The sequence below is a fragment of the Lathamus discolor genome, chromosome 21 (genome assembly GCF_037157495.1).
Source record: "Lathamus discolor isolate bLatDis1 chromosome 21, bLatDis1.hap1, whole genome shotgun sequence".
Classification (NCBI taxonomy): domain Eukaryota; kingdom Metazoa; phylum Chordata; class Aves; order Psittaciformes; family Psittacidae; genus Lathamus; species Lathamus discolor.
Genome location: NC_088904.1, coordinates 4,132,259 through 4,144,582, shown reverse-complemented (window position 1 = coordinate 4,144,582; position 12,324 = coordinate 4,132,259). Strand labels below are relative to the sequence as shown.

General features: G+C 59.1%; 1 protein-coding gene across 4 annotated transcripts in view; it reads right to left on the bottom strand.

The window, feature by feature from the left end:
- ARHGEF18 (Rho/Rac guanine nucleotide exchange factor 18) overlaps positions 1–10,807 on the bottom strand; it is a 52,798-nt gene extending 41,991 nt beyond the window's left edge. For 3 of the 4 annotated variants that reach the window (XM_065658977.1, XM_065658978.1, XM_065658979.1), the window contains exons 1-6: positions 8,893–9,375; positions 4,104–4,240; positions 3,133–3,626; positions 1,372–1,582; positions 1,124–1,238; positions 139–196 (exon numbers count right to left, since the gene is read on the bottom strand). In XM_065658977.1, the coding sequence (XP_065515049.1) occupies positions 139–196; positions 1,124–1,238; positions 1,372–1,582; positions 3,133–3,626; positions 4,104–4,240; positions 8,893–8,968 (1,091 nt within the window). In that variant the 5' untranslated portion in view covers positions 8,969–9,375. Of the gene's footprint in view, positions 1–138; positions 197–1,123; positions 1,239–1,371; positions 1,583–3,132; positions 3,627–4,103; positions 4,241–8,892; positions 9,376–10,184 lie in introns of those variants that run through there. The other variant, XM_065658981.1, reaches the window with a different exon arrangement.
- Between the last annotated feature and the right edge of the window lie 1,517 nt (positions 10,808–12,324).

The following is a 12,324-nucleotide window of genomic DNA, read 5'->3' as shown; positions in this document are numbered from 1 at the left end:
TCAGGTGCTGGTTTACGACCCACTCCTCAGCTGTGCCCCAGCATGGAGTGGGATCTCCTTTGCTATTGCATCTCCAGTAGCTCAGATATACTCAAGAATTTCCACCATCTCCAAACAGCCAGGACTAACGATACCTACACATGGTCTGGGGACACGTGGTCCTTCTCCAGCCTCTCCAGGGCAGGGGGTTCAGCAGCTGGAACACAAAACACCCTCATCAGGGATCCTGGTTTGCCTTTGTTTGCACTGTGTTGCAAGCTATGTCACTGGACCCCATTAATCTTGCTGGGCTCCCACTCTGCCTTTAGTGGGGAGGGAGAAGCGATGGGAGCAGTTAGGGAGGAAAAGGCTGCACTGCACAGCTGTGAGGGTGGCGGAGGCTGCATCACTTTCCTGTGTTACCCCTCCCTTCTCCAGTCTGTATTACACAAACCTCCGAGGATCCTGCTTGCTGCTGGAGGGTAGGAGCTGATGCCACCCCAGAGACCCTCCCCACGACAGCTTCCCCTCCACTTCCCAGGCTCTTAACAAGGCTCTGCACTTTGCTCTGGGGCTCCTCACGGATGAACGGATTCCAGCAGCACAGAGAAGGCCAAACTGAAGTTTACAGGAGCAAAGGTGCCTCTGTTTGCCTTAAGGCTTTTCAGCTTCCAGCGCAGAAAGCAGAAGCTGACAGCCTTGTCCCAAAGCCTGTCCCTGCCAGCTGTGCACGGTGGGTTAGTTAAGGGCACCACTGTAAGAAGAGGCCTTGTCCAGAGACCATGTTTGCCCCATTCTTTGGGGTACAGAAGAAAGGGCACATTTAAACCTGGGCAGATGAAGCAGTGCATTTTGTGCCTAGGAAAGCATCTTTGCCTTGTGTGAGTAGAGAGTGATCAAGACACCAGCCATAGAGAGGTTGCAGGGCAATGTGTTGCTGGGGATACACATGTCTAAGCTTGGGCTGTCCTGTAAGCCAGGATCGGATTCAAAGCCAGCTTGGCTTTATTTCAGGAGCTCTTGGGACCACGTAGATGGGGAGGGTGGAGGATGTGCAGGCTTGTGGAGGCTCCATCTCCAGGTTTTGGTCTTCATCACAAGCCCCTTGAACTCATATAATGCTGTACGTATAGCCTATACCGACCTTCCAAGGCTGGAAGAGGAGGGTTCGGACTGCAAGGTGTCTGACGGGAGACAACCGCCTCACAGGCGGATGGGACAGACTTTGACCTCAGTCTCTTCCTGTTGCTGCCGCATTCCTGGAGAAGTAAAACAGCAAGGATACCTTTGGTGCTTTGTGCCCCATGGGAGCCTCCACTGGGGCTCAGCACGGCTGGCAAGGTGCAAGGCTGGGAATGCCGACTTCAGTGCACACAGCCCTCGCACACTTACCACCTCCTCCAAGCCAGGGCTGACGGTGGGGCTCAGGTGCAGTGGCTCTATCTCCACTTTGATCACCGTGCTACCCCTGCTGCTGCCCCAGGCTTCCAGTTCCCCTTTGGGCAGCTGAAGGGACACGCGAGGCTGTGGGCAGGACGGGGTCCCCTTCTCCATGTCCTCCTGCTCTGCGTCACTGCCCATCTCTGTGGCATCCAGGCTGAACCTAATCCAGGAAAGAGGAACAAGCCACTTTAGCAGAGCCAATCCATTGTTTTTAGGCATGGCAGGGCCCTTGCAATGTCCTAGCCTTGGCTCGACATTGAGGAGCTCGTGCAACTGGGACAAGGAGGGTCACCACAGCAGGGACACGAAAGAGGAAACACCAGGAAGCATCAGCCTGGACACCAAGACCCGAGCCTGTTCAGAACAGCTTCTCCGGCTGCTATCTATGAGCTCCATCGTCACCAGGGATGTTTGGTGCTGGATGGCTCTCACTGCTCTCTTAGCAACCCTTGAGACAGCAGCCTGCCTGATAGCTGCTGCCCTGTTAGCTGCAGCACCAGGCAAGTCCCTCTGGGCAGATGTTGTCATCTATCAAACCACTGGGGCATCACATCACAACCCCTGCTCCCAGCGGGGCCCAGCTTCAAGGAAGGGAGAAGAAATCCTCTTCTGGGAAGTAAGGGGTGGACCAGCTCCCCCAGTGGCCCATGGCTCCCTGAATGCCAAGTGCTGCTCCAGCGCCAACAACACCGGAGCGAAATGATGCATAGAGCCCAGTGGAAAATCTTACTGTGTGCATGGGTTGTGTCTGCAGATCACTGTCACTTCAGCCCTGCTGCCAGAGACAGGCTTCAGGAAGCATTTGCTTAGGGGACAGCAGGGAGTATTCCCCTTCCCTGGCCCCTTGCTCACTTGTGTTTGAGCACCGGGCGAGGGGACTGAACCCCCTGATGGCGACAGCCGCTCTGTGCCGCTGTTGCTCCTGTGCCTGTTACACAGCGTAAACTGTGAATGATCAACATTAGGTCTGAGAACCGACGTCTGGGCTTGATAAAGAACTGCCAGGATCTCAGGCTGAGATGATTTTAGGGTACCTTATAAGGAGGAGAGATAAAAATAGCCCTTGCTGGCTCGCACCTGACTCCAGTCATTGGCAGATCAATACATTTGTCAGCAGGGGAAGCATCCGTGTGGGAACCTGGAGCCCAAGGCATTTGTGTGGCAGCAGCACAGGACAGCAGTGATGCCAGGCCTGGAAACTGCTCCCAGCCAGCGCTCAGCATCGTGCTACAAAACCCAATCCCTGCGGCCACGTGGAGGCTGGAGGAGACTGCAGTGGCTGCAGGCACAGACCCCACCAAGCCGAGTCACAGACAAGAACAAGGGTTTGTAAGAGCTCTCTTAATCCCTCTGGGATGGGCAAAGTTCCCTTGGAGGCAGAGGATGGGGGCCATCAGGGTGGCTGATGCCGTTCAAGGTTCCCTCCAGACTGAACTGAGCTCTCCGCAGATGAGAGATCCTTTTCCCACCCAAGGACTGGGAAAAGGGCTCTTCCTACTGCCAAGGAGACATTAAAGCCTCTTGCTTCCCTAGCATCTGTTCCTCCCATCCCACCCAACACAAGCAGTAGATGTATAGCTGCTCTGGCAGATGCTGACAGTGATGGAGACCACGCAGCAGCAGCTGGAGCCCAGGGCAATGCGATCACTCCAGCCTCCCACAGCATCATTGGACCACACGTCTCCAATCCTGCTCACGGTGCTGCTGTACCTGCGCTTGCAGTCCAGGGGTGATAAAGGGCTCTCCCAGCTGTGCCTCCGAGAGGTAGACATGGATCTCACCAGCGTGGGGAAGGATTCCTCAGCTTCCTGCAGGTCCAGCTCCTTGTCTGGCTCTGCAGGACCCTGGGAAGTGCTGGTGGCATCTTCTGGCACCGCTGCACAGGGGCAGAGGTGGCCTTTGTTGAGAAAGCGGCAGTCAGCCTCACCGTAACGCACGGAGCAGGAAACGGGGTTGGAAAAAGCAACATCCACGGACATTGTGCTCAGAGCCCCTGGTCTCTCTTCCAGGAAGCGAAGGGCAGGCACAGCCTGGGCTGCTCGTTCTGGCCGTGCTGCTGGTGCGGTGCTGGCAATTGGCAGGCTCAGGAGCCCCAGGTCTCTGTAATACTCCGTGCCATGGAGCGCCGAGTCTGAGAGCAGATCCTCAGTGCTGCTGTGCGAGTCCGCTGCTGGGACATCCAGCTCTGTGGAAGATGAGTCCTCCTGCAAAGGCAGTGCCCGCTCAGCGTGGGCACTCAGATCCCAGCTGAGAGCCTTGGCATGCAGGAGAAGGCGAAGGGGACACAAAGCTAGAGCTGCCTCTCTTTCCCTCCTCATGGCAAGCAGCGCTTACAAGCAGCAGGGCCAGGCCTGCAGCTGGGTTTCTCCAACCAGGCTTTCTAATAGCAGCACTTCCCTACTGCACCTCGCAGCCAAACCTGGCCCAGCCCCACCAGCTCGGTTTGCTACAGGAGCTTGTGGAGTTCGCTTCCAGACCCCGAGATTCCCCCTAACACCAATAGGAAGCACATAGGTATGGTTTTCCCCAGCAGCAAAAGCAATGTAACCTTGTATTCCTCGATAATCTGGATCGATTCCTTTCCCCCACTCTTACTCCACCACCGACCCCTCTGAATGTGGTGTGACCGTGCAGTTTGCTGACCCTTACACTGACGTAGCAGAAGGAAAGGGGACACTTGCCTTTTCTTCAGCCATGCTGGTGCAGAAGGCGTCATCCTCAGCAGTCAGGGATGGGAGGAAGCTTTTGGGGTTGCGGCTCTCCAAAGGAGGGGTGCTGCGGTCGGTGAATTCCCGTAAGCATGGCTTGCAGTCAGACCCTGCAAGACACAGAAGGTCCCAGCAGGGAGCCAGGAGGGACGTGGATTCAGCCACGTGCAGGTGACATTAGGCAGCACCGAAATGCTCCTCATGCCCTCTGCTCCCCTGCCCCGCGCAGACAGGCATTGCCAGGCAACCTCAGGACCTCGGCAGCATTGATCGTGCAGGAATCTGGTGCAGGGGTTCCCTAGCAGCAGAAACCTCATCCCTCAATCCAGGCTTGCAGCATCCCAGTCAGACCCTTGCAGCATGTCCTATACTGCAGAGTACAGTGAAAGAGAAGAGCTAAGCCCCTTTTTGAACATATTGCTCAAACCACTGGTTTTGGCTGTTCTTAACACCCAAATCTATGAGTAAAAATATTGACAGTGATTTTATTTTCACCTGTAAGGAATAAAGGATGCTGCTTTGGGAGGCCAGATCGGAGCCACATGAGCGTGACACTGGGTATGCCGAGCAATAGTGGGAGCGCATCATTCTCCTGGTGCCACTCACTCATGTGGATGTTCCCCACACCGGAGTGTCAAGAGTGGGCACCTGAGTGTGCCATACACCGTCTGATAACCCACTGAGAGACAAAGCAAAGGTCTGGACGTGCCTCGTGGTCCAATGGATGGTCCAGCTGACTGAGGCCCGTTCCTATGGGACGAGACACACGGTAAACCTTAGCCACAATCTCTAAAGCATCGCATGACTCAAGGAGGCCTTTGGCTCCTTCGGGATACACACAGCTGAGGCGGATGGACAACAGCCAGGCTGTTGGCCAAAGCACCACTCGTGGGGCTCTGAAGATACAGAGAACAATTACAAGAGGCTGTGAGCAACCATATCTGTCCAATGGGGAAAAAACCAGCAAGAAACTGCTAGAAACCCATCATTCTCCACGAAAGCCAGGTTTAAACCCACGAATGGGAGGACGATGCCGTTAAAAGCCACACTCTTGGACACCTCGCATCCTGCCGTGGGTTTCAGTGCTGTGCGATGCAGCCAGAAACTGCCTGGTGCCAACTCGAAGGCAGCAGCAAACGTGCGGGAGGGTTTGGAGGTTTGTTCCTTGGATCGTGCTGCACGCTGCGGATGCCAGGGTTTGGGGTTTAAGGAGCGTTTGGGGTGTTTAAACGCGTGCGGTCATTTCAAGTGGGGGTCTATGAGTAATAGAGAAAGAAAGCATCTGTGAAGGCACTATTTTAAGTAAGGGGTTTTGAGCTCTAAGAGCGGGGGAAGTTTGAAACAGGCTCTCCAGCCAGGTTGTAGAAGCCACTTCACAAGACATGGTTCATGGATAGACGAATTCCTGCTCTGGATGTCCTTAAGCCACATCCATAATGATCAAGGGGCAGAGGTTTAGCCAAATGTTGAGCATCACCTTTTGCTTTCCACAGATGCCCCTGCATTGCCTCTCTTCAGCTTGCAATCAAAAATCAGCATCTTGAAGCGAATGAACACATTTGAACCAGCAGGAGCTTGTGCGAAACAGCAGGCAAAGATGTCAGCGGGCAGGAAAAGCCACTGAGCCCCCCCCCAGTAAAAACTGGGATGAAGGCTAAGGTAGAGCGGACCCAGGGAAGGAAGGAAAAGGAGATTCCCTGCTCTCACCATCCCCTGCAGCAGCAACTGCCCACAGAGAAGGCATCAAAGAGCTGAGAGGCAGCAGCCAGAGCCCTGACCTGGGCTTTAGCTGAGCCAAAGAGCTTTTTCCTCCCAAGCAGGGTCCAGCCATCCTGCCAAGGCTGCTCTGGGCCTGCACCGGGCTCCAGGCTGCAGCTCTGAACTGGATCCCTGGAACAGAGTCAGCTCTTTGGAGGCCTGGAAAACGTTCCCTGTGCTCTGCCTGCGCAGGGCTCAGGAGTTGGCCAAGGCATCGGCTGCAGTCAGCAGACCCCCTCCAGGCCCACCAAAGGACTTAAATCCTGCCCGGAGGCGTCAGACACCGCGGTTCAACACGCGATAAATCAGATGCGCAGCCGGGCTCCGGTGAGCAGGCGGCAGCACGAGGAGCACGCAGGGCTCCAGCCGTGGGGAGACCATTTTAGGCAATGTGTGAGCACCAGAGAGGATGCTTCAGGGCTCCCTGCATCTGACACCTCCGCCGGTTGATGCTGGGCTGGCACCATGAGCTGGGCTGGGGGGATGCTGGGCAAGGGGGAGCTGCTGGAGGGGCAAAACGCGTTCAGGCATCAGGTGCTGGCGCGGTGAGCAAGGAAGGACCAGCGTGGGCACACATAGGGAGGAGGCAGGTCCAGGGGGCTCTGAACATCCCTAAGATCAAGGCGGTCGCCCATATAGGAAGGCAAACCCTGGCCCCCCTTGAGTCTCCTGGACTCTGTGTTCCAGCAGCACCCATGCTCCATGGAACCATGGTGTGGTGGTGAAGGGGAACGGGGCACCTCAGCTCCGCAGGCACTGGCAGCAGTCAGCTTCACTCAGCTGGAGCTGGGATGACAAAATGACCCTTCCAAGGCCAGATGCTGTTTGCTTGAGGAGGACACGGAGCACATTAGGTATTGCAGTTGCTTAACTCGCCTCTGGCCGGGAACCATAAAAGGTTATTGCTGCGGGGAGCAGCCTCACCAGAGGAATTCCCGGGGCAGAGCTGGGAGGAAGCAGCGGTCCCTGCGCACAAGGGGGGCTCTGCTGCTCTTTGCCAGGGCTTCCCTGCAGGCAAAGCGTGATGGCTGGGCTGCTGTGTGGGGAGGGAGGAAGGGAGCAGGGACAGGCACCGGCAGCGGGACGGTCTCAGGGGTTGCGATGCTGTGGGGAGCGCGGGATCTGCCCCCGGAGCTGGTTTGTCCCAAGGAAGGAAACTTCTGTGCTGCTGCAACTGGAGCCCTGGGACCTGAATTTGAACACTTCCAATTCGGACCTGCAGGCAAAACCTCCCTCCTGCAACCGCCTGGTTGCCCTTGGACAGGCTGGTCACTGGAGATGCGCCCATGGGTGTCCTGGCAGGAGAAGCATCAGTGCACCCAGCGCTGGAACAAGCGGTGGTCCAGCCTGCGCTGCCTGTTCCAGTGCTCGGTGCAGGGTGCCCCTGGGTGCCCCTGGAGCCCGGCTGGTGCTGGGAGAGGGAACGTCAGAGGAAACACGGATGCGAGCTCTTCACCTCCTCCAACCATCAAAGCACCCTGCGTGTCCGTGGGGGAAAGGCCACCCCAAACGTGGAGGGACAAAGGCACCGCTGGGTTCTGCTACGTGAAAACAGCCCCAAGAGGAAGGAAGGGCCAGGGTGTGAGGGCATTTCCTGGCAATCGGGGGTAGAGGCTGTTGGGAAACCACAGAGAGCATCACGGACAAGAAACGCAACCGGTTCCAGCTCCTCCCGGCCCTGCACCCGCTGCCCTTCACCTCCCACCCTGCCGGGTCCGCGGGGGCCATGGGCACCACCTCTGTAAGGCAGGCGCCGAAGCCGCTGTGCCGCAAGCGGATGCGGAGCGGTCCCGGTGTGGGCCCCGCTGCACGGGCGGGTGGCAGCGCTGGGGGCTGGCTGCGGCCGCAGGGGGGGAGCAGGTAAAGGTGCCCAGCGCTTCACACCCTGCGCACCCCTGGGCTCTGGGGCACGAAGGGCAGAGGAACGGGAGCAGCCGCTCCTCGCCGGCGGCTGCAGGGGCACGGTGAGGATGAGAGGGGTTCTGAGCCCCTCTGATGCTCTCCCAGGCACTGGGCAGCTTCCTCCACAGCGCAAACCCCGGGGGCACAAACTGCTCTGCAAGGGAGAGGGCTCCACCGAAACACCCTTCGAAGCAGTCGGTGCCTGCCAGCACTGTGAGGCTGGTTCATGCATTAGAGATTGGCTCACCTGAGCCTGCCCAGTGAGCCCATCACAACCCCAGCATGGCCCTGGGATGGCCCAGCAGGGCTCAGGGAGCTGCCTGGGGCTCCTCACGGATCAGACCCTGCCTCCTGCTCTGAATGAACCTCTGAATGACCGTTCGGTTCGGATCTGGGTCTCCTGCATATCCATATCAGAAGACAGCTTTGGGTGGTGAAGGTGATGAAGGATAAAGAGCATCAAGAGATCTAATGCCACAGATAAAGGTACCCAAAGGCACCAGCCTGAGGGTGGTGTTTGCAGGCAGGGACAGCAGCACCCACGTCCTCCAGGACTGCAGACATCTTCCCCGGGCTCTCAAGCCCCTCTTCCCAAGTCAGGGCACTGCACTGGGACTGAATTCACACCGCTGCTGGCGTTCCCCATCCCTGCTGTCCGACCCAGGGATGCTCAACCAGTGCCACACAAACCCCTCAGCTCGGGCTGTGCTGCACACGCAGGGCTGCGAGGGACTGGAGGCATCTTGCCCCCAGCATCTGCTCAAGCACCAACCTCAACACAAGGCTCAGCCCTCACTGGGCAGCCGCACACAGGCAGCTGCAGGCACCGGCACCTCCGGCTCGTTGGCAGCAACGGAGCAAGTTGCATTACAAAACCAGGAGGCCGATGTTTAACCCATTACCCAGCTCCTCAAAGCGTTTCTTTGCCTTGAAATGACGACGAAACGGAAGGAAAGGCGTTAACCAACAGCCAAGCGGTGCTCCCTAAAGAGAGGGGTGCACCCACAGCCACGCTCTGCCGGGGGGCCCCAGCCCTCTTGTCCCGGCCAGGCTCTCCTGCCTGCCCTGCAGCAGCCCAGCTCCCCATGCACGAGGCCGTTACCTCTCTTAAAGGACCACCTCTTCTTCCAGCGCTTCGAGAACGATGGCCAGGAGTGGTTGAGCAGCGAGTCTGACATTGGGGAGCCCCGGGCAAGGGGTAACCCCGGGCAGGAGGCGAGAGCACAGAGCACGGCGGAGCCCGGCGCGGTCTAAGGCAGCGCTGCAGGCGGCAGCCCAGGGGCTGCCAAGGGGGGAGTGCAGGAGCCAAGTGTTTTGTCAGAAGCATCAGCTGATGGGAGCTGTGGCCAGGGAGGAATTCCTGGTCCCCGGCGTTCCCACCTGCGCCAGTGGCTTCCCACAGCAGGGCTGGGGGGAACCAGTGGCTCCATAGCACAAAGGAAGCCCTGGACGCTGCTGGAGGCTTGCGGGTGGAAGCAGAACACGAGCCGTTAACGCACCACAGCCTCTGGCAAAGCCTCCCTGCTCCATTCATGCCTCTCAGCTGTCAGCCTGCCAAACCGGCACCTTAAAGGCAGATCTGCAGGGGCATCGCCTTCACCTGGGTAGGAGACACCTTCAACACAGAGGAATTGGTATTTGCACCTCCGGCATCAGGTGCCGTTGCGGAGCCTCTGCGAGGGAAGGCACAAGAGACCCCGTTCACCCCCGCGTCAGCTCACGTCCCGCAGCTCTCAGCACGTCCCAGCCCCTGGCAAGGGCCCTTCTCCAAGCCCTTCCCAGCTCTCCCGCACAGGGGGGCAGGTGGGAGCTGTCTCCAAACTGCTCCGAGAGATGGAACTCCTCACCCTGAGGTCCCCAAGCCCCTGCTCCCGATTGGCACAAACCCCATAGCCCGGGCTGGCTCCAGGTTCCGCTCCCCACCCCTTGCTTATGGCAAAGCCACAGGCACCTCCATGGCGTGGAGCCCATGCAAAGGCAGGTGGTGAAGAGCATTTCCCTCCGCTGGCCACAAACCCCCCAGCATCCCCTGCCCCAAACCCTCCCCACATCCCCTCTGCTTCATCCTCCACAATACGCAGGGTGTGCGGCGCTGGGGGGGGGGGGGGGGGGGGGGCTGTTCGGAGCAGGATTTGGGGGACCCAGACCCCTTTGAACCCAGCACCGAGGCGCCCTTGCAAGCCTTTGGCTGCGTGGAGGCACCGGCAGCACCCGCAGGGTGCTCAGCCACCGCCGGGGGACACCGGATTAAACCCCGACCTTGCAGGCTGAGGCTCCCCAGCTCACACACACGCATGGAGGAGGCTGAACGCACCCAGCCCCCGGGGCTTCCTCACCAGGCCATGGAGGGAGATGAGCGACAGCCCCGGGGTTGTTGGCTCGAGCTCCACTTACCCCAATGGCTGCGGGCATCGCGCTGGCAGGGTCCCCGTGCTCGTCCCGGTGCTGGAGCAGGGCGAGGAGCGGCGGCTCAGGGGGGAAGCGGCACAGGGGCCTCCGGCTCCACGTTCTCACCACTTCCCCTTTGCGATGGCACAAGCGAAGCCGCCTCCCTCATGCTGCAGCCCTGGGGCTCAGCTCCCACCCTGCCGGGGTCTGGATGGGTCCTGCAGAGGCACCTGGGGGGGGGGGGGGATGCGGACCCAAAGCGCCCGGTGCAGGAGCCCCGAGAGCCGCAGGACCAGCGATGGCTGCGAAGATGGAACCTGCCCCAAGCGGCTTCCTGCTCCCTTGTGGGCCTGCGCCATCGCTCACAGGTGGCTGCGAGGCCTCGGGGCTCCTCTTAACGCATCCCTTGTCTTTGCCCTCCTGGGCTGAGCTTGGGCAGCAGAGACCCCAAAGCCGAGCAGGTCTCAGTCCTCCCTGGGGTGAAGCGGCAGCAGAGCCCAGGGACGCCTGTGCTGGCCACGCTCACCCGTGCACGGTGGGCACAGGCTCTTCAGCTCCCAAAGCGAGCGGCGCAATCCCCGGCGCAGCCCTTCCCGGTGATGAGCACACGCTCCCCATCCCGCTGCCCCGAGCACAAGCCCCGATCAGGCCAGGATCCGCTCACACTCCGGTGACTCAGAGACCGCAGCTTTGGCAGCTCTCGCCATAGCAATTACGCCGTGCTCCAGGGAACCACGAGAGCGAGGGGGAATCAAGGTTTAATCTCTCTGAAGTGCACAAGAGCTCGACTGGGATCAGAGATGGGGGCTGACGGCTGGGGAGATCTGTGCCTCATAGCCCACGTCCGGCGTGGTTTGGGGGTCACCGAAGCAGAGCCGTGCCAGCAGCCTGGAGGAGGGATGCGGGGCAATGGCACAGGGGCTGGCTGAGCCTCTGCAGCCTCTCCGCAACAGCAAACCTATGGCAGCAAGTTCAAGCTGTGGGGCTTTGCTTGATTTTGCCCATTCGGATGCCCAGAGAACAAGCCTCAGGCACAAGAAGCAGCTCCAAAACATCTTGAAGCACCAGTTTGTTGCTCATCGTTCTCACAGTAGGAGAACTCCAGGTGGGCTTAGGGAAGAGCTCAGGTCCAGCTGAGTTCCTTGGTGTGCCCAGACCAGGCGGGGTAGCGAGGCAGGGCCAGCTCCGCATCCCCTGTTCAGAGGCATCAGCACCATCACCTCCCTCCCTGCCCATCCCAGCCCTGGGCTGAGGAAACCCTCACTGGAACACATCAGGGACAGGGGTGAGGGATGCAGTGAGGAGTCCCCTGCACCCCGGTGAAGAAGCAGCACTTTCTGCTACAAGCAATCCACGCTGCTCACCTTCATCGGCATTTATTACGTGAGAGTCAATCGATTCCCAGGTCCCCTAAGGGCAGAGCTTCATGCGGGTCCCTGTGTTCAGCTTGGACAGGGACAGAGCATCAGGAGGGCCAAGGCACGAAGAGCCAAGGCTCTGGGGGCAGCCTGGGAGCCGGGCAAGTCACGCTGTGGCTGGACAGAGCCATGGGGAAGGGAATACTGAGCCAAACCTCACAATTCCATGGCTGCGGTATCAGCAGACATGGGCAGTGGTGATCCCAAGGAGCAGGACCACACCGGAGGCGTTGCTGAACGGAAGGGAAACAGGTACAAGAACTGAGTGCTGGAGTATGGAGAGAAGGAAGAGAGCAGCAGCAAGCCCCAGCTCTCCCTGGCGCAGCCGAGCGGGGAGGGATTCCCACCTCCATGGAACAAATTAAGATCCACGTTAGGAAGGTTTGGTACCTCCAGAGCGGCTGCTGCAGAGCAGGAAGTGAGGCGGTTCCTGGTGCTTGTCTGCAGGAGCAGCATGAAGCCGATTCTCCAACTTGTGCTGTTCCAACTGCCTGTGCAGGAGCCTGTCCTGGCCGGGAAGCCTGGCTCCACACATCCCATCAGAGCTGCAGCTCCACACATCCCATCAGAGATGCAGCTCCACACATCAGAGCTGCAGCTCCACACATCCCATCAGAGATGCAGCTCCACACATCCCATCAGAGATGCAGCTCCACACATCCCATCAGAGATGCAGCTCCACACATCACATCAGAGCTGCAGCTCCAACATCACATCAGAGATGCAGC